The sequence below is a fragment of the Scomber scombrus genome, chromosome 4, assembly GCF_963691925.1.
Source record: "Scomber scombrus chromosome 4, fScoSco1.1, whole genome shotgun sequence".
NCBI classification, from domain to species: Eukaryota; Metazoa; Chordata; class Actinopteri; order Scombriformes; family Scombridae; genus Scomber; species Scomber scombrus.
Window position 1 is genome coordinate 24,148,756 of NC_084973.1, and position 25,989 is coordinate 24,174,744.

The 25,989-nt window shown below is 38.0% G+C and overlaps 3 protein-coding genes across 3 annotated transcripts in view; 1 reads left to right on the forward strand and 2 right to left on the reverse strand.

Moving 5' to 3' along the window:
- Positions 1–1,927: 1,927 nt before the first annotated feature.
- On the reverse strand, positions 1,928–7,690 carry LOC133979386 (zinc finger protein 286A-like). The gene is made up of 5 exons (XM_062417899.1): positions 7,463–7,690; positions 5,195–6,025; positions 4,413–4,547; positions 3,670–3,831; positions 1,928–2,767 (listed from the first exon to the last, which is right to left on the reverse strand). Exons 1-5 carry the CDS (start codon positions 7,638–7,640, stop codon positions 1,989–1,991), a joined length of 2,085 nt encoding a protein of 694 aa, XP_062273883.1. The 5' UTR covers positions 7,641–7,690; the 3' UTR covers positions 1,928–1,988.
- A 7,840-nt stretch (positions 7,691–15,530) lies between these two features.
- On the reverse strand, positions 15,531–24,495 carry LOC133979387 (zinc finger protein 665-like). The gene is made up of 5 exons (XM_062417900.1): positions 24,280–24,495; positions 22,018–23,151; positions 18,542–18,718; positions 16,246–17,574; positions 15,531–16,198 (listed from the first exon to the last, which is right to left on the reverse strand). Exons 1-5 carry the CDS (start codon positions 24,449–24,451, stop codon positions 16,083–16,085), a joined length of 2,928 nt encoding a protein of 975 aa, XP_062273884.1. The 5' UTR covers positions 24,452–24,495; the 3' UTR covers positions 15,531–16,082.
- The window catches only part of erap1b (endoplasmic reticulum aminopeptidase 1b), a 154,132-nt gene continuing 145,509 nt past the window's right edge, over positions 17,367–25,989 (forward strand). Inside the window, exon 1 of the mRNA XM_062416967.1 lies at positions 17,367–17,378. The gene's annotated coding sequence lies outside the window, so the exon portion shown is untranslated. The remainder of the gene's footprint in view (positions 17,379–25,989) is intronic.

The window sequence follows — 25,989 nt, forward strand, 5'->3', positions numbered from 1 at the left end:
TAACTAGGGAGGTTACATCTATATTATATTTTATGTGTTCATTATACGTTTTTGCATAAAAAGTTTGAATCTACAAAACAACTATTAACTGTGCTACTAGGCTACTACTAAATTTGGTATAGCGACATGAACAAATATTTTCTTCTGAAATGTAGCAACACAGAAGAATAAAGTTGCATTAAATTAACAATACTCAGTGAAAGTACAACCTTAAATTTGTTCCAAGTTTTGTACATAAAAATGATGAATTTTTATGTACAAAACTGAATGAATAGCAAAATGATAGTTACTTTCCATTTTACCCGAGTCAAATGAATACACAGGGCCCAAAAATCAATATGAAAATAGCTAGCTGAAATATGCAAGTGGCTGGTAGATTTGCTTCACTGAGCAGCCAAAAAAATAACGTTAATGTATTGAATGGCTGGTAAAATGTGAACATTATTTGAACACTAAACATTTGGCCGATGGACAAAGACAGAGACTCCTCTGAATACAGAAAAATACTGAAAATATATGGAAATTACTTAAGTAACGTTTGAAACAACTGAGTAAGAGTATACACAGATTTAGGAACCTAATAACTTTACCAACCGTGTTTGTTGAGTTTTATTTCAGGCTTCAAAATGATGTCAAGCAGATTCCGCTGGCGATGAATCTCCTCCTCGTAAATTACCACAGTCTTTTCAAACACTCCTAATATTTCTGTAGCAGCAGCTGTCAGTCGCTCGTTAACAAAGTCTCTGAAACACCGGACTGAATCCATTTTGACTGAATTAGTTTGACATAAAGATAGATTTTAATGAGCTAAACAAACCAACTGGGCCAGCTGGGGTAAAACAGCTGGATTCCGCTCACAATTGAAATGAACGCGTACTTCCGCCGGACTCAATAAGATGTTACACTCGTTATTTAAAGGGGACATGACCATTTTTCCTTTTCACACTTTAATAAAAATATAAATGGAAAAATTAAATTATCTACAACAAATATCAAGAACATTTAACTCAAAAAGTAAAATACTGTATGACTCATTTAAAGTTATTATGTATTTACAGGGTTGGGAAGGTTACTTTGGAAATTTAATAGGTTACAGATTACTAGTTACCCTATATATAATGTAATAAGTAATGTAACTATTTTAATTACTTCATCAAAGTAATGTAGCTTATTACATTTAATTAATGTTTGATTTTTGACGTTTTCTAATTTTCTAATGAATGTTTTCAGCTGTTAGAGTAAGTGTACTCAAGCACCAAAATCTAAGTTCAGGTGTTTTTCATGGATACTGACATGATTTATCATTTCTTATGAAGCAAGGTTTATCTGTCATTTGAAAATGTATTCATTAGTTCATGTAGATTTTGGAATTTAAAATAAAGATATTTTATCTAAAAAGTCAAAAATCTGGCATGGGTTTAATTGGTACTGTTACACCATTTAAACCCATGTCATGACTTATTTACAAAATATAAAAAAAAGTTATTGATTTCAAAGAATTAAAAACAACAATACAGTATATGTATTCACTAACATGTTAAATATTTAAAAAATGAGGAAAAAACCTCATTTGGCTTCAGATGTAAGCGCAACTGTAATTTCAAAAAGCAGATTTTAGCATTACTGAGGTCATAAATCAAAACCAAAAAAGGTGTATAATTTGGATTTGTTGTTTTGTACTTATTCAGTTAATTGTTTAATTATATTTGGCTGGAGAATATTCAGTCTGATTTCAAGTTCACAAGAAGATAGAAGACTTTACCTATTGAATCTTTCCTGATTCATAACATTTCTGCAAATACAGATTTTACATTGCTACAGACAACTAGGGCTTTACTCATCTCTAAATACTGAAAGACCAAGGAAACAAGCTGAATAGATTTTACGATGTAAAAGTTTATTGATAGCCAATAATATTGGATGACACTCTTCAATTATGTCTTGCCACAACATTCAGTTTTGAAAATTTATAAAAATAAATAAACAGCCTACACCAATTCATTGTGGTTTTCTGTAATATCTGTTATTAAGTGACAGCTTTGAACAGGTTTACTCTCTGCAGCTTTATTATGTAGAGCCACATGTTTCTTCAGATTGGAGCAGGTAGTGAAACTCCTTTCACAAGTCTTGCATTTATAAGGCCTTTCGCCCATGTGGATTCTGTAGTGGACTTTCAAGGTTGTGCTGACGTTAAATCTTTTCCCACACAAAGGACATTCATAAGGCTTCTCCCCTGTATGCACCCGCATGTGCCTCGACACAGATGAGCTGAAAGCGAACTCCTTCTTGCAAAACTTGCAGCTGTAAGGTTTCTTTCCTGTGTGAGTCCTCATGTGCCGTTTCAAGTCTGCACTCATTTTGAAATTCGTTCCACAAATAGTGCACGAATACAACGGGTCAACTGCTTTAACATGCTGGTCAGGGTCACTGTTAGGTTCTGTGACTACTGAGCGTATTCTGTCAGGTTCAAGTTGCGTCCGTTCATCTGAACTGTCGGACTGAGGTTCTTTCACTACTGCACTCTGAGTTTGGACAGGATCAAAAAGAAGAGTCTGTTCTTCAATGTAGTCGCTTCTTTCATAAGGAGGACTCATCTTCAAAGACTCAGTGTGCTGCTGCAGTGCAAATTGCTCTTCCCCCTGACTGGTGAAGAGTTCCTCCTGTTCCTCTTTAATCTGTGGAGGCTCTGGGTCCTCTTGGTCCAGCCTGGTCTTCCTCTCCTGATAAAGAGGAACCCCTTCTATACATATTGATGGATGTGGGGGATCTGAAGGGAACAACAAAGCAGGTATTCTTTAGTATGAGGATCTATGCGTGTCAAAACTTTGTACTAGCCCCACAACAATGGCATCCATCAAGAGTATAACTCAACATATTATCCAGCGATGAGCCAAGAAAAGAGAAAAAGATATCAGACCATTGTAGCACCCGAGATACAACTTGGCTGCTGCAAAATAAGTGGGACTAGACAGAAAGATTTAACAGCCTCAGACACCTGCATGATGGAGATCAGGCATCTATAATGGATGTGACAGTATAAAAAAAGTTGTATTTGTTTAGTCTCCTTATCTACTTTACAATCAATGTTTGGGATTGCCAAATGTAACGAAAGCAATTGAGTTCTTTTTTTTTTTTCAAACCTTGCACTTCTGACCTTCATCCACTGAGTGAGACACAATCCACAGTTTCAATTATTTGACTGGTCATTTCATGTAGAAAAAGGTAGACATTAGTGAAAAATGCCAAAGCGAATTGCCCTGAGTTTTTCCAAGTCTGTCAAGTGACCAACAGCAGTCAGGTGACCATATGAATTTAATGATGGGGGCCAAAGTCTACAGTGTGTCTACGCAGTCTTGTTGTGGATACTTATTTAAAAGTGTATCTGAAACTTTTACCAGGCTTCAGCACTCTGAGTTAGTCATGTCAAATAGATATCTGCCACATTTACAGCCTGTTTAGCATCAAATTATAAAAGTATGCAAAACTGCAATAACAAAAAAGTTATTTTGGCACTAAAAATACTGTAACGCTAAAAGATATCTACTTGATTTGACTTATTTTGACAACTGAAGCTTCATATTAGCTTTATTTAACTTTTAAATACCATCTTTTTTTTAACAGTAGGAGGCTTTTGGATTTTGACTTGAAACACTCTTTACGCACCTTTACCTGTCTTGTGTAGTTTTATGTCGGGCTTCAGGACGATATCCAGCAGCCTGCGCTGACGGATGATCTCCTCCTCATACTCTGATAAAGTTTCTTCAAATACTCTGAATATTTCCTCAGCAGCGGCAGTCAGTCGCTCACTGACGAACTGTCTCACACGATGAACTGAAGACGTTTACATGTTGAACGACAGAGATGACAGAGAGCAACTGCTCATTAAACACCACAAATCACCGCTCCTCAGTATTTAAAGTACTTCCGCCAGACTTCTTCTTTTTCTACTGAATTTCTAGCAGGCTGCACACTGAAAAGCTTAATGCTGCCCTCCATAGACAAGTGTTTGCTATTTATTGTATATTCTTGTTGCACATGTTGAACGTAATTGCATATTTATTTATGTCAATATGTTAATAAAATTACTTGACCTTTCAATTGGACTATAGCACTGATCAGTCAATCACTGTTGTCTTATTTCTCTGGAATATACACACATGGAGAGGTTTTGGCAAGCTAGGCAGCTACAATGATAAAAAAAAAAAAAATAAGAAACATGTTTTTTTCCCGTCAGAACAAAAGAAATGTACAAAGTGTCATTTTGAAGTGACGAGTGAAGAGTAAGCATTACCATTCTCTAAAGCAGCATCCTCCTCGGTGGTCATCACGTAATATCTATTATTGGGCTAGCGTCACTATAGCTTGGCAACTGAGGCAAACAATACACTCGACTCGATTCATTCATGTGTTACCTGGCTGGTGGGGCAGGGGAGGAGGTGTGTGTGGGCTGCAGCTGTGCACTGCTGCTGCAACGCGCCTCCGTTTGTTTCCGCTCTGCGCGTTCACGTTGACAAAGGAAGAGAGGTGTGTGCGGAGGATGAGGGATGGGGGGGGGGATTATATTGGGGCATTATTATCACACGCTTTTAATCGTCGAGCATTTATAGATGATCATGTCAACAGGGGCCACATACAGTACACTGTTAAAAAAAAACAAAAAAAATACGAACTTTCTAAAGGGCACTTGCTTGGTCCAGAGGGCAAAGGGCAGGTGCTATAGCACCACCTAGTGTCTATCTTTGCACGCCACTGTCCGTATGGCAAAGCTACTATATATATAGTCTTGTAGTAATGGAGTAATAATTTACAAAATCACTACCTACACACTTATTAAAGGAAACAAATGTTGTCATTCAGATCATAAGAACTCCTTTAAAAATCATTGAGTCAGTATTTCTAGAGAGAAGTTGGCATGTTTTGAATGGAGCCAGCATCTAAAGGCCATCAGTGTGCAAAGCACTTTAAGGTACAGCACAGGCTTCAGCCTCAAACCATGGTAGTTTCCCCTTGGTATACAAATTATATACACTATCCAAACTCGCCATGAGTAGTCAGTCTATGTAATCAACTATAAATAACTATATGGTGTGTTTGTACACTCGCACACCTAAACATCTTATTTTTGAAAAAGAAAAGAAAAAAAAGAATCAAAGTCAGGAAGCAACAGCACTTTTGTTGAGGCTTCAAGTGCTACTGTTCTTACTGTGTGATGTGGCTCTTTTTTTTGCTATAGCTATTGGACAAAACACGCTATGCAACGTCAAATCTGATCTGATACAAAAGTTTTTGTTGCAGTCAAGACATTCATAGGGCCTGTTCCCAGTATGCACACAGAGATGTTTTATCAAATATGAGGTGAGTGCAAACTTCTTTCCGCAGTATTCGCAGATGTGAAGCTCTCGTTTGTGAAGCTTCATGTGCGTTGTGAAGTCTGTGCTGTTGTTGAAACTTTCCCCACAAGTGTCACAAAGCTTCGTGCCTATGTGGCTTCTTGTGTGCTGGTCTCGGTTCAGTCTGAAACGGAAATACCTTCCACAGACTTTGCATGCGTAAGGCGTGTTACATTTGAAAGGCTTTTTGTTACTCTGGGTGTTCTTGTGAGCAATTGAAGTTTTGATACATCTAGTTGCTCTAGTCCGTCTGGCACCTTTAGCAGATTTTTTCTTCCTAATGTTGCCTTTTTTGTGATCTTGGCTCTCAGTTTCATTAGCATTGCCAGAGAGGAGCTGGTGATCTGGTTCTGGTACTTCAGAGCGTGTGTTTTTTAGCCAACTGCTACAAATACTAGCTGGAAGCTGTGTCCCTGACGCACACTGGTGTTCACCCGGATCCAAAAACAGAATCTGGTCTTGACTCCGATCACTTCCCACGGATGCAGGAGTCAACATAAAGTTTTCAGTCTCCTGCTTCAGTCCCAGCTGCTCTCCCTGCAGACTGATGCTGAGTAGTTCTTGTTCCTCTTTAATCTTTGGAGGCTCTGGGTTTTCTTGGTCCACACTGGAGTTCCTCTCCTGGGTACAGTATTCTGAAGGGAAAGTCAAAGACAAGGTACTCTTAGTGTTAGCCAAGAAAAAAGGGACAGCAGACTGTAAGATGCTTTCAAATTAATTAATTAATTAATTAATTAATTAATACAATTAACTTTGGGTTGTAGACCATTTATCTTACGTACCAGTTGTATTTCATATATTCATCAGTATGCAAGGTCATTAATAAACAGTGAATATAATAAAACAGTTGCGTTGTCACTGAAAAACGTGTGGGCCAACTTTTTTTCCACATCAAAAAAATGGTCAGGAATCAATAAGGGAATCAATAAAGAACTGGACTGATAAGCTGAATCGATAATAGCATTGTGTTGATAAAACTTATCAATTCCCATCTCTATTCGCAGCAGTGCTTATTGAAAAATTAGGTAATCAGTATGAAATTTAAATTTAAATGTAACATGAAAGCATCATATATTATCCAAGAGCAGCGGCATACTGCTATAAGAAATAGCAAATGCCGGTAGACCAGGAGTGACTTCTGATCAGCCACTTTTTGATCTTGGTGTCACTCATTGAAAAACAACATTTTTGTCAACTATTCTACATTATAAAATAAGATGTCAAAGCCTATATTGAGTCACATATTATATTGTCAGCCTATACACTGTGGACTGTTTGAGGGGATCAGTATAGGGGCCCACAGAAGATTTCGCCCCTCTTACTGTACAGTTAAATCCAGTGATGGGAATTTTCAGTAACGAGTAATCAAATTAATTACTGTTTCCCCCGTTACAACGCCCTTACCGTTACTGCCAGAAAAAAAATGCAGCGTTACTTCGTCAGACTTCACTGAAGCGGTTTTCGCCCAAACAGGCGCTTCTCTCTCTCTCTCTGTGTCTCCCTGCCAAAGAATGGCTGCACTTGGGGCATAACCAAAGACAGAGTAGGACGCAAATGAGACACAATCTCCCGGAATCTGGAGCGAGGGAGCAAGAGTGCGCTGTAGAGAGTGACTGCATGTGTGTGTGTTTATGTGACAATTAGGTTATATTATTTACTTCTTTTTAGTACATTTCTTAAGCATAATTCAATTTTGAACGTGTTTTGGGCCAGTTAGTGGGCCAAGTAATTTGACATATTTGAACAATTTTTTAAAAAGTAACATAATAGTTACTCTTCCTGGTAATTAATTACTTTGACATTGATGTAACTGAGTTAGTAACTCAGTAACTGAGTTAGTAACTTTTTGGGAGAAGTAGTAACTGTGAGTAACTATAATTAATTAAGTAACGTGCCCAACACTGGTTAAATCTGACCATGCAGTCTACATCAATAACCCACAGGACAGTTGTTTAGCATTAACTAACTAGGACTTTCCTCTATACTTCCCCCAGCTAGCTATAGAATACAATGATACTGGATCTATCCGCATGTGTTAAAGCAGCTCATCGTGAACGTGGATTTTTACACACCTGTCCTGTGCAGCTTTATCTCAGGCTTTAAAAGGATATCCAGCAGTCTGCGCTGACGGACGACCTCTTCTTCGTATACGACGACAGTTTTTTCAAAAACTCCAAATATTTCTTCAGCTGCTGCAGATAGTCGCTCATTAACAAACCTTCTCAAACACTGAACCGACGACATTTCCATCAAATTACACTTGACACGCAGCGACTTAAAGGACAGACAAAAAACAATACAACAACCAATGGCCGTTCATCTTCCCTTTTTTTAATGGCTTATCAATCCATGTAAAAGGTGCACACTGCCCCCGACTGTACTGGAGTATGCTTTATATTCAAGTCAATTCAAACGGGCTTCGTTGGTATGGGAAATACACGTTTACATTGTCAAAAAAATATGTGGTCAAATATGCAAAAGAGAATAGGTAAAATTACCCTAAGATTACAAACAAGAATGTTTTATATATTCCTGTATATATTCTTATAATATATGTTCCTAATATTTTGTCCACAATCAACATACATGAAGGAGGCTAAATATGAGGACCACTTTTCAATATAATGCAACCCAGTACACCATCACCTAATAAAGTTTCACTATCAACCTTTCTGATGTCAGCAAAAACTCTATAAGCGTTGTAGGAGTAGAATTCATGGCAGTCACTTTAGTTTAAAAAAATGCAAATAAATGAGAACAGTATAAAAACTGCAATTTTTTTTTTAGATAAACATTTTTAAAAATATATTGTCTCTAAGTAAGTACAGTAAATATGTCTATGTACATAAATCAGTACAGTGCAAATGTTCAGTGTAGGGATACACAGGTTTTGGTGGCTGTATTTAACTCTTGCTGTGTGGTGGGTGCACAGTCTGTCTTCTCAGGGGTTCATCATACATTATGGCAGAACTCAGCACTTAGGTTCACCCATGGGCCAATTTGCGGTGAAACCACCAAATATGTTTTAATAAATATTTTTTGTTTATGTCTTTTGTTTCACTCAGGAATAACATTTCTAAAAACTATTTTTGGGTTGTATCTCAGGGCAGATGACATACTTCCAATTAGTAAGTCGGAGTAAACACAGTGACAGCAGAATCAATATTCATTTGGCAAAACCCCCCCAAAAAAACCCCAACTCATACAGTATGCATATACCTTCTGTGTTACATTATATAAAAAGACGTGTAAAAATACAAACTTTTTGGTTCCTCTGTGGTGCTGCCATTCTGACATCTAACAGTGGACCACTGTTGAATGTCATGCCGCTGTTTCTTGTCCCTTTGAACTTTCAGCTGTCAAATAGAGACAAAAATTCAATTCAGTTTTTTTCAATTCAATTCAATCAAATAAGAAAAGAGAGAGAGAGAGAGAGAGAGAGAGAGAGAGAGAGAGAGAGAGAGAGAGAGAGAGAGAGAGAGATAGATAGATACATCTTTATTGTAATTGTCACCACTACAACGAAATTTAAAAGTGCTCACCAGTCAGTGCATCATTCATAAAATAAATTAATTAAAACAAAACAAGAAAATAAAAGTTAAATAAATACTATATATAAAAACATATACATTTGGTCATTGCACGGCTCTATTGCACAGTCAGTTGTAAACAGTATTCATTTGCAACATTGAGTGTAGTAATAGCTGTAGGATAAAAAATGTGTTTAAATCTGTTTGTCCTTGTTTTGACTGATCTGAATCGTCTGCCTGATGGCAACAGCTCAAACAGAGAGTGTCCAGGGTGAGAAGAGTCCTTTATAATGTTCTGCGCTTTTTTGATGCAGCGGGAACTGTGTAGTTCTTCCAGTGTGGGGAGAAGGCAGCCGGTGATCTTTTGGGCCGTGTTGATGACCCTCTGGAGCGCTTTCCTCTGAGCCACTGTGCAGCTGGTGAACCATACACAGATGCAGTATGTTAGAATGCTCTCGATGGAGGCTCGGTAGAAGGACACCAGCAGTTTCTGTGTGATGTTGTTCTTCCTGAGTATTCTCAGGAAGTAAAATCTCTGCTGGGCCTTTTTCAGCAGCTCAGAGGTGTTGGCGCTCCAGGTCAGGCCCTCCCCAATGTGGACTCCCAGGAAGCGGAAGTCTGCCACACTCTCCGCACAGTCCCCGCTGATGATTAGTGGTGGAGTGTCCGTTTTTTTTCTCCTGTAGTCTATTATGAGCTCCTTGGTCTTTGCGATGTTAAGGAGCAGGTTGTTGCCCCTGCACCCCATGCTGTCAGCCGCTCCACCTCGTCCCTGTAGGCAGACTCATCCCCCCCAGAGATGAGCCCCACCACTGTGGTGTCATCAGCCAACTTCACAATGGTGTTTCTATTGTGGACGGGGGCACAGTCATGTGTGTAGAGGGAGTAGAGCAGGGGGCTCAGTACGCAGCCCTGGGGGGAGCCAGTACTGAGGCTCAGGGCTGAGGATGTATGATGGCCCACTCTGACCCTCTGTCTGCAGCCCGAGAGGAAGCTATGTATCCACATGCAGGTGGAATGTGAAAGCCCCAGGTCGCCCAGTTTCACCACCAGTTTGTGTGGGAGGATGGTGTTGAACGCAGAACTGTAATCCACGAAGAGCATCCGCACATAGCTCCCCTGCTGCTCCAGGTGTGACAGTGCAGCATGGAGTGCTGTGGCCACGGCGTCGTCCGTGGATCAGTTTGCTCTGTAGGCAAACTGGTGGGGGTCAAGGCTTCGAGGCAGGGTTGCTGTGATGTGACTCTGGACCAGTTTTTCAAAACACTTCATCACCACTGGCGTGAGTGCTACTGGCCGGTAGTCGTTGAGGCTGGAAATGTGTGGTTTTTTGGGCAGGGAGACTATGGTGGAGGACTTTAGGCAGGGTGGGACAGTGGACTGTTCCAGAGACAGGTCGAAAATCCTTGTGAAGACTCCAGCCAGCTCGTCAGCACAGTCCCTCAGCACCCGTCCCGGGATGCCATCAGGTCCCGCAGCCTTCCCCGGGTTGAAGGCCCGCAGCATGCGCCTCACCTCATGCTCCTCTACTGTGAGGTTTAAGCTGCTGCGGACCGTGGGGTGTGGTGATGCTGTCCCTGGTGGTGTCACCTCAAAGCGGGCAAGAGAGAGAGAGAGAGAGAGAGAGAGAGAGAGAGAGAGAGAGAGAGAGAGAGAGAGAGAGAGAGAGAGAGAGAGAGAGAGAGAGAGAGAGAGAGAGAGAGAGTGAGAGAAGGGACAGTGAGAATGGAAAGTACTCTGCTTTTAATAGGAATTTGTATCTGAATTGATTTTTGGTCCCCAGAAATGTAAAAGTTTTGTTTTAAGATCATAAATACTACATCTGTACCCCCATCCACACACATAAAGAGCATTCAGGATTTATGAGATGCAAATATTGCTAATTTCAGATGTATTACATTTTCATAATTTGTCTCCTACTTCACTGAAGAGTCCATTTTCAGTGTATGTTCACAGTAGGTTTAAATTTTCTACATCACACTAACGCAAAGCTGCCACGATTATTTTATTAATCAATTAGACAATCGACAGAAAATATTAATAACTGCACATCACTTTCTCAGACAAAAATGCCCAAACTTTCTAGTTTCAGCTTACCAAATGTTAATGTTTTCTGATTTATTTAGTCTTTTAAAATAATAAATTAAATATCTTTATGTTATTGACTGGTTGGTTATGGTCCGAACAAGAAGAATACATTATAATAATTTACAGACCTAATGACAAATCAATCAATAATGACAATAATTAGTTTAGTAAGTCGCAGGCCTACACTTTTGTTAACTGCATACTGGACTACGATTGGCTTGCAGGCTAGTTGTGGTTGCACAAATTATCTTGTTTATACCCATCTTAAACTCAGACTTTAGATGAGCATAAACATCCCTCTGCAGCAGATGGATGTTTGACATGCATCATTCTGAAAATCATTCTTACATCTTAGAAATTAAAGTCTACTTTGTCTTTTGTGCATGTAATCTTGTGGTTTCTTTCCCTCTGCTTGTTGTAACAAGTTGTCTCAGTGTCTTTTGTTGCTTATAGACAGGCAGCACTAACTGCACTGAAGCTTTACGTCTTTAAAACTAGACAGAAGAACTGTCTGCTGTGTCAGGTTGATATTTGCCCTCTCATTTTAAACCGTCATCACAACCTGAAAGTGGAAAATGGCCCAAAGCATCTCAAATAATTTGCTCCTCTCCTTTAGGATTTATTGTGCATCGGGTATTCTTATGTCATCACCGCACAAAGCAAAGTAACATAAGAGATGGGTGTTGACATACAATATAGAAGATATTGTGACCTCTTCTTCATGGAGAATATTTTATATTCACACACACACACTCACACACACACACACACACACACACACACACACACACACACACACACACACACACACACACACACACACACACACAAATGTAGCTATGTATTTTCACTTGCAGGAGTTTCATCTCAATGGTTTGTCCTGTTTGTCAACATGTGCTGCCACTGTGTTTTTGTGTGTTTAATTCATAAATTACTACAACTGAATCCTCTGCAACCTTTCAATAAAACAACTACTATGAACTACTTGCTCGTGTGGAAGTTTTTCCAATTCAGACACATGACATAAGGTTTTCTGTGTGGCAGTAGGTTCTTATCATTTATATTTCAAAGTCACTTCAACATCTGAAAGCTCTCCTGGGTGTTTTGCAAGTGCACGGCTTCTCATCTGAATGAATTCTTAAGTGCCTTTTTAAGTCTGACATCTGACAGAATCTGTTCCCACTGCGCGCTTTCTCATGTGGATCTTCGACTGATGTCTGTGTCTGTGTCTTTTTCACAAGTTTCGCAATTATACGACTTCTCCCCTGTGTGGATTCTCAAAGGCACTTTTAATATACCCAGCTCACAGAATCATTTCTCACAATAGTCACATTGGAGCAGCTTCTCACCTGTGCGGATCTTTACGTGATTTCTCAGGTATGACATCCAACTGAAGCTTTTCCCACAAGTGTTACAGGTGTACGGTTTCTCCCCTGTGTGTGTTCTCACATGCCTTTTCATAGTTGTCTTATCACTAAAGCTTTTCAGACAGATGTTGCAGTAGTACAGTTTCTCGCCTGCGTGGATTCTCATGTGTATTCTCACGTCTGCCATTCGACTGAATCCTTTTCCACAGGTGTTACATGGAAATGGCTTTTCACCTGTGTGGACCATCATATGCAGTTTTAAATTGCTCGGTTGAGTAAATATTTTCCCACAAGTGTCACATGGGTACAGCTTCTCACCCATGTGGAATCTGAGATGCCTGCATAAATGGTAGTTGCACTTAAAAGCTTTCCCACAAGTGTCACATTTAAAATTACGTTTCTCTGTATTGGTATTACTGTGAATCTTTAATGTAGTAGAGTTTTCTTCACTATAAGAGTAATTTTTGATTCTGTGATGTCTCTTCTTGTGTTTGGGCTCTGCATTTCTACTTGATCTCGAGTCTTCTTGATTACTTCCTTGGTTTTCATGTTCTTGGCTCTCAGTTACATGAGAGTTATGAGAGACGAGCTGGTCGTCACTGTTTGGTTCTGGTACCTCAGAGTTTTTAATGACATGCTCTGTCTCTGCTGCACTCTGAGTTTCACCGGAATTCAGAGTCTGATCTTCATTGTTTTCTCCCTTTTCTCACAAGTAGGAGTCAACAGGAAGGTTTCAGTCTCGTTCTTCATTATCAGCTTTTCTACCTCCAAACTAGTGCAAAGCTCCTCCTCTTCCTTTTTAATCTGTGGAGGCTCTTGGTCATCTTGGTCCAGACTGGAGTTCCTCCCCTGATCACAGAGCTGCTGGTCAGCAAGAACCTCCTCCTCCTTACAGATATGTTGCTGGGGGAGCTCTGGAAAGACAAAGAGGCAGGATGAAGAAAACATGTGGTACCAATTTTTGATAAGACCCCCTTTAAAAGAGGTTTAAAATAATTAATTAATGACTTAATCCAGTGTTCTTCATTGCGCAGTTCACTTGCCTCATACAGCTCACCATGCTCTAATTAGAGGCTTGCATCACAGATAATAACTATATTAATGAAGCCAATACACAAATTCATAAAATACCCAAAAATGCCTACAATATTCATACACAAGATGGCAGTATAGGCTACAAACATAGGGCTGTCAAACCCTGCTGAGACCTATCCTAGCCTTCTGTTGTGTTGCCAATTTTGGCAGCCCTGTGGTGCTCCACGATGGCAGTACTGATGAACGTGTAAATAAATAGTTGTGGAAGATAATTTGATGTAATTTACAAGATTCAAAATCATTATTTTTCTTTACTTACTTACTTACTTAAGTAAATTTTTACTTGCGCCTATACAACTTGTTTTTAGTTCATTGTCATGTATTCTTCTTTATTAAAGTATTCTAAAGTATAGTCGTCTTTAGTAAAGTATTGTCATTGGATGAGAAATTTGTAGGCAGATTTATTAATGGTTAGGGTGGATTTTGGTGTTTCACGTTAGAAGTGCAGCTCTCCATTTGACTATGTTCTGTCAGTGTGGTTCACATAAAAAAAGGTAGTGATTATTATGCCAGTGTTTTTTATGGCTTAATCATCACCAACAACAACAAGACACCCATTGATTTTCATTTTACGAACACATATTTGAGGCCTTTACGATGGGCAAACTAACAAAACATTGCACCCAATGGTCAATTTAGTATTTCTATTCGATATTTCAATTGGGCTTGAGCATTTTGCACTTTGGCTCTATGGCACCCCCTAATTACTTTTTGCATTTTTTAGGTGCTAGGAGTGCTTTGAAACTCACAAAACTTTGCACATGTATCAGAAGTAGCATATATTCTGGGCATGGGTCTGGCAAAATGACTTGAGGGCACCACTTAGAACATTTCGAAATCAAAGCCACCACCTTTAAATTTGACATAGATGTATGACATTTGGTAGCCAGATGTAACATCTCCAGACTTCTTAGAAAAAATCCTCTTAGACCATAAACTAAGTCCAAGAGGAAGTCAGCCATTGACAGGCATTGTACTTTAATGAACTCGTCATAGAGAATAAACCAGCCTTGGCAAGATTGAGATCAGCTTCTGTGGAGTGAGAAGAGAAAACAGGAAATGTTTGTGTTCTGGCTGGTATTATCTGATATGTGTAAAAATATGACATGTATGATGGGGTTTTTTTTGGTTTTCTGGCAATAAACCACTTCAATTCTACAACGCGATGCATAAATCTGATTTGTATCCCTTTGAGATATAAATAAAGGGCTAACTGTTTTACATTTTATGATAAGTGATCAGGTTTTAGCAGTAATTAATAAATGGTTACTGTTTCACATTTTTTAAGTCATCAGTAAGGGGTCAAAGTTTGTTTAGGCATTCATTGTATGCACACTTAATGTCAATGACACTTTTCATTTTCCAAATCATCCAATCAATGAAATTTCACATATTTCAGTCTGAAAATCCATCATGAAAAAATATTTTATTGCTAATTAAATGTGTTGACTTCACCATATAGTACATCAGTCAAAGAAAAATAAACACATACAATTTAAAATAAACCCTCTGGACAAAAAAAGACTTTCATTGGCAATATGTTAACTTAAGTGAACCAACAGCACAACCACAGCATGTAGCACATAAATACAATTTGTGTGTCATCACTGAAGCAGCAAACATCAGACCAAACCAAACCAGAAGAAAAATACATTAAAGTTGTAAAATTAAAAAAACAAAGCAGACAATAAGACTGTAGTTGGGAATATAAAATCAGATAGGTCCAATATGTAACCAACAACACGAAAGGTTTTCTCTGTTTCAATATCAGAGAGCTCATAATTACATTACTGAGGTAGCATGTGAAAATAGAAAAGAAGAAAATTCATTTAACAGGTCAGTCATTAACATTTGTGAAAATTGTCTAACAGAATCCAACAGCTCAAATTTTGAGAAGTACTGATTAAAGAAATAAAATCTTAGACAACCTTGCTCTGTTGGTTGTCTAAGTTGTTCTTTTAGCCGAGATACATTCTAATTGACTGGGACATGTTTTTTAGTAAAATAAAACAGATATCAGTCACTCTCAAATATAAACTTTGATTTCCTGGAAAGGTATGTTGGTCACTACATTTGTAAATATCGAGTACTACTTAAAGTACATGGATTATTCTGCAAGATGTCTTGAATAAAGTAGTTTTTTTTAAAGCTATAAAAATTTGCACCATCTTTGACGATCTACATCACACAATGCGTTTGTCAAGAAAATGCTGTTGCATACAGTAAAATTAATACAGTAACATGAAGAAAAACAACAATTTACATGATGGTATTCTGAAGTCTTCTTCATGGAGAATATTTTATATTAATTTACAAAGATGTTGGTGCACACTTACCTACCGGAGTTCCAGCTCAACTGTCTGTCCTGTTTATGGATTTCTTTGTTTAATATGTGCTGCCATTATGTGTTTTAGTGTGTTTTATACATGAGTCACTACAACTGAATCCTCTGTAACATTTCACAAATGCAAGGCTACTGACTTGTGTGGACTCATATACTTTTCTAATTCAGACACAACATATTCCTTTCTGTGTGGCAGTAAGTTTTTCTGTAAAGTCACCACAAAGCTCTCTCTCATGTGTCTCATGTGCATGAATTCTTATGTGCCTTTTCAAGTCTGATTTCTGACAGAATCGTTCCCCACTGTGTGCGTTCTCATGTGGATCTTCAAGGAATGTGCACATGTGAAATCTTTCCCACAAGTTTTGCAGCTATAAGGCTTCTCCCCTGTGTGCCTTTTCACTGTTGTCGTTCCACTTAATCTTAATCCACACCTGTGTGGACTCTCATATGTGCTTTTAATGAGCTCAGATCATAGAATCTTTTCTCACAAGTGTTACATGAATATGGCTTCTCACCTGTGTGGATCCTCTTATGCACTTTTAATGTGTCCACAAGAGAGAATCTTTTCCCACAGGTGTCACATGAGTACGGCTTCTCACCTGTGTGGACTCTCGTATGCAGTTTTAATGTGTCCAGCTGAGAAAATCTTTTCCCACAGGTGCTACATAGGTACGGCTTCTCACCTGTGTGGACTCTCATATGTACTTTAAATGCGCCAAGATAAGAGAAACTTTTCCCACAGGTGGAACATAGGTACGGCTTCTCACCTGTGTGGACTCTCATATGTACTTTTAATGTGTCTAGCAGAGAGAAACTTTTCTCACAAGAGTCACACGGGTACGGCTTTTCACCTGTGTGGATTCGCATATGTACTTTTAATGAACCTAGACGAGAGAAACTTTTCTCACAAGCGTTACACGGGTACGGCTTTTCCCCTGTGTGTGTTTTCATATGCCTGTTCACTTTTGCCTTTTCACTAAATAATCTCCCACAGATGTTGCAGGGGTATGGCTTCTCACCTGTGTGGACTCTCTGATGTGTGTGTAATTTGGTTTTACACTTAAAAGCTTTCCCACAAGTGTTGCATTTAAAAGACTTTTCAGCTGTATAAGTGTTACTGAGAATCGTTAATATGGTAGAGTTGTCTTCATTCTCAGCGTGTGTGCTTTTGTCAAGTCTCTTTTTCGGTACTGCATTTCTAGTTGATTCTGAGCCTCTGTTGTGATCTTGGCTCTCAGCTACATGAGAATGGTGACTTTCATCAGCACTCAAGTCCTGATTCTCAACTTTAATGAGGTCATTTTCATCACAAGTAGCAGTCGACGTGGTAGGGTCACATACATCGTCAATGTGACTTTCAGTTTTATAATGTCTCTTCTGTTCATCTCCTTTGTGATCTTGGCTCTCAGCTACATGAGAGTTATGAAAGAGGAGTTGGTTGTCATTGTTTGTTTCTGGTACCTCAGAGCTTTTAACTGACATGCTGACAACATCCTCAATCATGAAATCCAGAGTCTCAATTTTAATGTTGTCACTTTCCTCACACGCATCAGTCGACATAAAGGTTTCAGCCTCCTGCTTCAGCACCAGCTGTTCTCCCTTCAGACTGGTGCAGAGCTCCTCCTCTTCCTCTTCCTCTTTAATCTGTGGAGGCTCTGGGTCCTCTTGGTCCAAACTGGAGTTTCTCTCCTGGTTGCAAAGCTGCTGGTCATTGAGAACCTCTTCCTCCTCCTCCTTACAGACATGTTGCTGCGGGAGCTCTGGAGGGACAAAGAGGAAAAGGTGAATAAAAACTGTGGCACCACTTTTTGATAACTTTGTTTTGACACCATATATAAAGGGTTTATAATAGGGCTGTCAATCTATTAAAATATTAAATCGTGATTCATCACACATTTTTCTCTAAATGTACTTTAAAAAAATATTTTTCAAGTTTTAATACTCTTATTAACATGGGAGTGGTACATGTGCTTGCTTTATTGAAACAATCCAGAACAATGAAAATACTGCATGCTCCAAACATCTGCTGTCAGTTATGATATCAGTTAGGAACTAAACATAGCACATAAAGTAAGGAAATGTGTGTTTGGTAGATTATCTCTTTGTTGTAACAATGCTTCTTGGCAATAAATCTTATACCGATGGAAAGCCTGTTAATTTCCCTTTTAAATGGTGCCACATTTCCTTTATCCATTTCTGCTTGTTATCCAAAACGTTACTGCTGCATCGCTTCGTTTTTCCAAACCACAGGTAGGGACCAGGGTCAAACACAACGAACGTGCGCTAATCGCACATTAAAAATATACATTATTAATTTGACAGCCCTAGTTTGTAAGCATTAATTAATGGCTTAGTCAATGGTTCTAAAATCATTTACTAATATTTACTAAACCATTACCTTAACCACATAATACATTAACACAATAACTCTTTATTAATTATTCATAATCATTTACACCTGCAGGATCGTTGAATATTATCTTTTCAAAAGTTAAATAACTGTTTCACAAATCTGAAAGTGGGTTTAAACATCATTAAGCCTTTTGCTACAGTGTCTAACACTTAATAACATAATGACAGAGACTCGGCCACTAAATATCATTATTTATTTTTCCCTTAAGAGGCTAACTTCAGATTGGTAGAAACCATTACATGTATTTTAACCACTACGGTAATATGACACTGATTATTCTGTTTTATTATTAGAATACTAAAGCTTTTACAGACCTATCCTGTGTAGGTTTATTTCAGGTTTCCAAGCGATATCTAGCAGTCTTCGCTGACGGTCGATCTCTTCTTCATACTCGATGATAGTTTTGTGAAAAACTCTGAATATTTCTTCAGCAGCAGAAGTTAGTCTCTCGTTCATTAACTTTCTCAAATGCTGAACTGAAGACATTTTTGCTTATATACAAGTAACATCAATGCTTATTCTAAACAAATGGACACTAAAAAAACAGCAGCTAATGTGACAAGTTCCTGTGTTGTTTACTTCCGCTGAACTTCTTCCTCTATTGATTTTTTTATTGGCGGTGGGCAACCAGTTTACAGGTGCATTTAGCGCCACCTACTTGACTGGAGTATGTTTCGAGAGATGGTCGGAGCTATACATATATTTAAAAAAACAGACAAACATTCATTCAGCATTGCACTCTCTTTAGTTCAGTCTGGTTGCTTTCCCTTGCTGAGCAATATCCCTACACACTAAAACAATGATCCATCCCGCAATACTTTTGCACTCTTAATCTCACCCAGCATTGTCTTTGTCAATTGAATTGGATTCCACTCACCAAAGGATGCACTGTCTGTGTAAGTTTAATGACCATCTTATATTCTTCTCTCTCCCTTTCCATTGTCGCTGTCCTTTGCTCACTGTCAGTGTCCTCTGAAGTTCATATATCTTTTTGTTTCATGTTTTTTCTTTTTCTTCTTCTTCTTCTTCTTCTTCTTCTTCTTCTTCTTCTTCTTCTTCTTCTTCTTCTTCTTCTTCCATCAAGTGTGTTGCATTACTGCCATCTACTGGGGTGAAGTGACCCTTACCACGTCCCCGTTTCAAGCTCTTTCCATGAGTCTATGGTCCAGATGAATAAGTATACCCATTAAGCCCACCAAAATCTAAGTTCAGGTGTTTTTCATGGATACTGACATGATTTATAAGATCATTTCTTATAAAGCAAGATTGATATCTCATTTGAAAATGTATTCATTGGTTCATGTAGATTTTGGAATATAAAATAAAGATATTTTTTGGAAAAAGCCAAAAGTCTGGCATGGGCTTATAACAACTATCAACTTGTATAGTTAGGTGAGAAAGGCACCTAAATACCAGAGACATATTATTGTTTTGTTGTCCAACTGCTTTTAATAAATCACTAAAGCACTGGCTTCCCAAGCTCTGAAGCAAAAGGGCTGTCCCTCAAACAGTTCGCACAAACATTTTTTACTTTAAGCTTCCACCCAAGACAATCGTCAACACAAGTACCTTATGTGCAGTCACACTTCTCTGTCTGCAGACACCAATTTCCTGTAAAATAATCTGTTCTTGCATGTAGTTCAAACCATCATTTGAAGAACCGGGGTCACCATGTATCTTACACTACAGATAACCAACACTGCAATAATACAACAAAACAGGAGAATTAAATGCTGACTCTTAAACATTAGATCTCTGTAATCTAAAACTGTATTAATAAAAAATCTGATTATCACATTTATTTATTTATTTTGTTGGACTGAAACGAGAAGAATATGTTAGTTAAAATGAATCCACTCTCCCCAGTTATAACAAAGCTCACATTCCTCAAGACACCAACTGAGGAAGGAGACTTGCAGCCATTTTCAACTTGGCCTATTAATCAACCTGAGACCTAAAGTAGGGTTTAAACTCATTCAAAAGCCTTGTTGGTAGTCTTTTACACACAACCTGAAAAACTTTACAGCCAATTCTATGTGTTATAATGTCCCGTCCTCCCAGCCCATACTATTTTAATAAATACATTTTAATCTAAATGCTTTTCTGAATGTATTAAGTTTTGTTGTTAGTACAGATAAAGTAATTATAGTGTAAGTGAATTTTATATTCATGTAGACATCATTAGCACTGCATTCATCTCATTATTAGACTCACTTGGCTATTCTGATATCAATTTTTTGTGCATTTATCCAGTTTTCAAATTCAAAGAATTGTATTACTTTTTATTGTACATTTATTTCACAGTCGTGTTTTTTGGTTAATTTACTTCTTCTGCAGCATTCAAACCAGAGAAAAAGATAGCAGCTTTAATAATTGACCTATAGATCTGTGCAGTTCATCACCATAACTAGAGGGAGACTCACACAAATAAAAAATGTTGTTTCTTATGAAAGAGGCAATGGCGTTTAAAAAAGAAAAACTGAATTTGCTTATAGCTTATTATCTTGTTATTTTATCACCTCACAACAAAGGTAATAATTATATAAATGCATGAGATCAGAAACAAAGCACTTTATTGTCCACGTTTGTTCAGGGACATATTGCACGACTAACACTTACGTTAATGACACATTTAGTCACCCTTACCATCCATTTTACTGTTCATAAAATGTGTTGACAACACCATGAAATACATCTTCTGAAATGTGTGTGTCATCTCTAAAGCAGCAAACAAACAAAAAAATGTAATCTCAAATCAAACTGATCACAATACGTATAAAAATATAAAATTGGACAAAAATAACAATACAACAACAGCAAAAAATGCTACAGATAAAAAAGACTTAGTTTGGAGTACAACTTAAAAAAAATGTGTTTCAACATCAGAGATCTCACAATCGACTCACATTACTGAGGTAGCGTATGAAAATAGAAATAAGAAAATTAAATTAAAAAGTCAACCACTTACATCACAACATTATTTTATAGTAAAATAAAACCATGATATCAGCCACTCTAACATATACATTTTGAGTTCTTGCAAAATTGTAGTATTCATTTGTAAATACCAAGTACTATTAGCAAGTACATGAATTTTACGTACTTGTTGAAGTTGAAACTCCAATTCCATAAATGATTGTAAAAAATGTAATAAATGCAGACCTTGATTTTGTGAAGTTATAACATTTGGCACCATCACTTTGACAGTCACTACTGTGCACTCACAAAGCAAAGACTTTCCAAAGATTCAAGGAAATTATAATTCTTTCAAGAAATTACTGTTGCTAAGTTTACAGTAATGTAAAGATGGGACAAAACAAGAGTTTAATTTAACAAAACTTGGTAACACTGTATTGATGACAATGTACAACTTACATGAGCATATTCTGACCTCTTTTTTATTGAGAATATTTTATATTAATTTACAAAGATGTTGATGAACACCTGCCTACAAGAGATCCAGCTCAATTGTCTCCCTCGTTTATGGATTTTCTTTTTTTGTCTGTACAATAATTACATAGTTCTTCACCTGTTTATGCTCTTGTGTGTTTTCCACGAAACACCACAATGGAAACTTTCTTGTGTGTTTCACAAATACAGGGCTACTTGCTCGTGTGGGCTCATATGGTTTTCCAATTCAGACGCATGACAATCTTTTATGTGTGGCAGTAGGTTATTCTCATGTAGACTGTGTATGAAATGCATCTTCTGAATTAAATGCGCCTTTTCCAGTATGACATCTGACAGAATCTGTTCCCATTTTTTTGCGTGTGTTCTCATGTACATCTTCAATTTATTTCTACGACTGAATTCTCTCCTACTAGTTCTGCAACTATACCCTTCTCTCCTGTGTGTGTTCTCATATGCCTTTTCACAGACGTCCTGTCACTAAATCTTTTCCCACAGATGTTGCATGGGTACGGTTTCTCACCAGTGTGGATTCTCATATGTACTTTTAATGCACCCGTCCCAGAAAATCTTCTCTCACAACTGTTACATGGGTACGGTCTCTCACCTGTATGGACTCTCATATGCACTTTTAATGCACCCAGCTCAGAGAATCTTTTCTCACAAGTGTTACAGGCATACGGCTTCTCACCTGTGTGAATTCTCATGTGCTTTTTCAAGTCTGCTGTTCGACAGAAACATCTGCCACAGGTGGTACACGAGTATGGCTTCTCCCCTGTGTGGATTCTCATATGCACTTTTAATGTGCCCGGCTCAGAGAACCTTTTCTCACAAGTGTTACATGAGTACGGCTTTTCCCCTGTGTGGATTCTCATATGTACTTTTAGTGCACCCAGCTCAGAGAATCTTTTCTTGCAAGTGTTACATGGGTACGGCTTCTCACCTGTGTGGACTCTCAGATGTGTGTGCAATTTGGACTTGTACTCAAATGTTTTCCCACAAGTGCCACATTTAAAACACTGTTTCCCTGTAAAAGTATTACTATGAGTCTTTAATGTGGCAGAATTGTCTTCATAATAAGTGTGATTTTGGCCTCCGTGATGCTTCATTAATTTTGGCTCTATATTTCTAATTGATCCTGAGTCTCCTTGTTCGCCTCCTTTGTGATCTTGGCTCTCAGCCACATGAGAATTATGGGAGAGGAGCTGGTCATCACTGTTTGTTTCTGGTACCTCAGAACTTTGAACTGACAAGCTCCGAGTTTTGTCAGGGCTCAAGTCATGGGTCTGGTAATCATTTTCCTCATAAGTAGGAGTCAACAGAAAGGTTTCAGTCTCCTGCTTCAGTATCAGCTGTTCAACCTCCAAACTGGTGCAGAGCTCCTCCTCTTCCTCTTCCTCTTTAATCTGTGGAGGCTCTGGGTCCTCTTGGTCCAGACTGGAGTTCCTCTCCTGATCACAGAGCTGCTGGTCAGCAAGAACCTCCTCCTCCTTACTGACATATTGCTGGGGGAGCTCTGGAAAGATAAAGGGGAAAGGGTCAAGAAACCACGTGGTACTACTTTGTAATAGGGCACAGTTTATAAAAGGTTTAAAAGCATTAATCAATGGCTTATTCCGGTATCGTCAAGCTTTAATTGGAGGCTTGCATCGCAGCTAATAACTATATTAATGAAGCCAAAACACAAATTCATAAAATACCCAAAATGGCTATGCTGCTCATACACAAGATGGCAGTATAGGCCACAAACAAGACTGTCAAACCCTACTTAGACCTACCCTAACCCTCTGCAGTGTTGCCAAGTTTGGAAATACCCTGCAGCTCCAAAATGGCAGTGCTGTTGAACGTGTAAATAGTTGTGGAGGGTAATTTGAAGTGACTTACAAGGTCCAATATCATTATTTATTTTAAAATCTACTTACCAAAGTCAATATTTACCTGCCCCTTATACAACTTGTTTTATTATTTAGTGGTTATCAAATAACAACAAGGGAATGAAATGAATTTTCGTGTTTAATCTTTATTTCATCACCAATCACCACCAACAACATTAACACATAATCATTTGTAGTAGCAGGACTGTAAATTATTATGTATCAATAATAAAGGGCTAACTTTTTCACACTGTCTGAAAAGTCATCAGTCCTGCAATTAAGCGTTTCAAATTATTTAATCATCAGTAACTGGTTGAATTGTATTGGAGGCATCTTCATAAAGAATCAGAAAAAGCTAATGTTATGGTGGTATAGAAAGGATGGATTTTTCCACAACTTGGCAAGCCAAAAAATATGCTTATAAAGGGTTTATAAATTATTTAATTATATAAATTATTTGCATGCATTATAAGCATGAACATTATAAAGGTGCCTTATCAGAAAGTGACATCCAATGACGCTGAAGTGAGTTTCTGACTTAAGCTTAAAGGAAAAGTTGAGGTAAACATATTTAGGAGCTAATTCTCAATTTTTGCACAACTTGTGAAAAAGAGTTAGATATCAGAGAAAAAGCCTTAACACTATGTAACCCCACTTTCAGATTTCAGACAACTTCAACATTGTAGAAATGAGAACAAATAAACCCCGTGGTGGTAAATAAAGCGGATTATTCTGTTTTATGTTATTAAAATAATTTTGATTTTACAGACCTATCCTGTGTAGGTTTATTTCAGGTTTCCAAACGATATCTAGCAGTCTGCGCTGACGGTCGATCTCTTCTTCATACTCGATGATAGTTTTGTGAAAAACTCTGAATATTTCTTCAGCAGCAGCAGTTAGTCTCTCGTTCATTAACTCTCTCAAATGCTGAACTGAAGACATTGTTGATGAACTACAGGTGATATATCTCAATGTCCTGCAGAGAGACTTCTTCAACCAACCCTGCAGCTAACGCATCTGGCTCCTGTGTTGTTTACTTCCGCTGGGTGTTGCACTATTAAGTTCCGACAGAGGACTCTTATGTTATTTCGTTCCGCTTGTTCTCCAATCAAAACCTGAAAGTGGAAAATTCATTACATAAAAGTTTGAGGTTCTTGAATGTATCCATTTTGGGCAGTTTCTGAAAGCCATTGCTTTTAAATATACATTTATTTATTTTTTGGTTAGCTTATGCAGAAGCAACATGCCAACCAGAGTGAAAGAAAGCAGCTGTACATGTTGACCAATAGTTCTGTGCAGTTCATCATTAAAACAAGAGGGGCACATACAAAAATGATGTGTTGTCTCTTAAGAAACCAGTGGTCTAAAAAGTCACAAACTGAGCTTATAGTTTGGAAATGTAACACAGAGGTTGTCTACAGGAAGGGACAGGGCAAACACTACTTCTTGAGGAAGCTTAAATCCTTTAATGTGTGCTGCAAGACGTTGCAGATCTTCTATCTGCTGGGGCACCAGCATCAGAGGAAGGGGCACTAACAAGCAAAAGCTTTTAAGTGCAAGTCAAATATGAACACACATTTGAGAGTCCAAAAAGGTGAGACGTCATATGATTGAAAAACCTGTGGAAAAGGATTCTTTGAATGGCAGACTTGAAAAAGCCCATGAAAACACACAGGGGAAAAGCCTTACCCATGTAACACCTGTGAAAAAAAGGTTGTCTCCCTTGGTTGAATTAAAATTACATATGAGAGTCCAGACAGGTGAGTAGCTGTACTTGTGGAAGATTCTGGAGATTTAATACATAGACATCAATTTAATATGCATGCAGTGGGAAAAGATTCACTCAGATGTCAGACTAGAAAAGGCACATAAGAAATTAATCTAGATGAGAATCTGTACAATTGCAAAACATACGGAGAGCTTTAAGGTGACTTTTAAAAAAGTATATGAGAAGAAGGTACTGTAAAATAAATGTACATTAAAAAGTATTACAACCCTTTGTGCAATGGTCATCAAAACAGCAAGAATGGATAAATTCAGTTGTATTCAGTTGCCAATTTTTTGGGGGGTGGATTTAATTTTACTGCATAGTATGGCTACTGCAAACATTAGTGGTAGTAGCAGTGATTTATTTTGGTCCTTTAAATCTAATAATTCTAAAGGAAAACAAAAAAGCACTACATTAATGCCTTAACTGAAATGTCTTAAGAAGTTTTAGCCTTAATCAAAATTGTTGTAAACTCACTCAGATTCAGTCAGCAGCTGGTTAAAGTCACTGTTTAGAAACTGCCCCAGAAGCCACCCCCCTAGCCTGGTACCTCAAGCCTTTATGTAATACATTGTTCTTATGCCTAGTTTAAAGACATAAAACGTCTGAGCAGTTACTGCTGCCTATAAACCTCAAATTACAGTGAGACATCTTGTTACGACAAGCGGAACTAAAGAACAAAAACATCCTCTGTCGGAACTTAATACTGTAA

Excerpts from the sequence above, each read along its gene's own strand:
- LOC133979386 (XM_062417899.1), bottom strand. The coding sequence starts at position 7,640 with ATGGAAATGTCGTCGGTTCAGTGTTTGAGAAGGTTTGTTAATGAGCGA. Across the intron at positions 4,548-5,194 it reads CACATCACACAGTAAGAACA|CATCCCTCATCCTCCGCACA; the intron begins GTAGCACTTGAA and ends AATCCCCCCCCC. Across the intron at positions 3,832-4,412 it reads TCCCCTGCCCCACCAGCCAG|TTCATCGTGTGAGACAGTTC; the intron begins GTAACACATGAA and ends AAACGTCTTCAG.
- LOC133979387 (XM_062417900.1), bottom strand. The coding sequence starts at position 24,451 with ATGTCTTCAGTTCAGCATTTGAGAGAGTTAATGAACGAGAGACTAACT. Across the intron at positions 18,719-22,017 it reads TTCAGTCGTAGAAATAAATT|CAAAAATGTCTTCAGTTCAG; the intron begins GAAGATGTACAT and ends CTTGTATATAAG. Across the intron at positions 17,575-18,541 it reads AATAAACCTACACAGGATAG|AGCTCCCGCAGCAACATGTC; the intron begins GTCTGTAAAAGC and ends TTGTCCCTCCAG.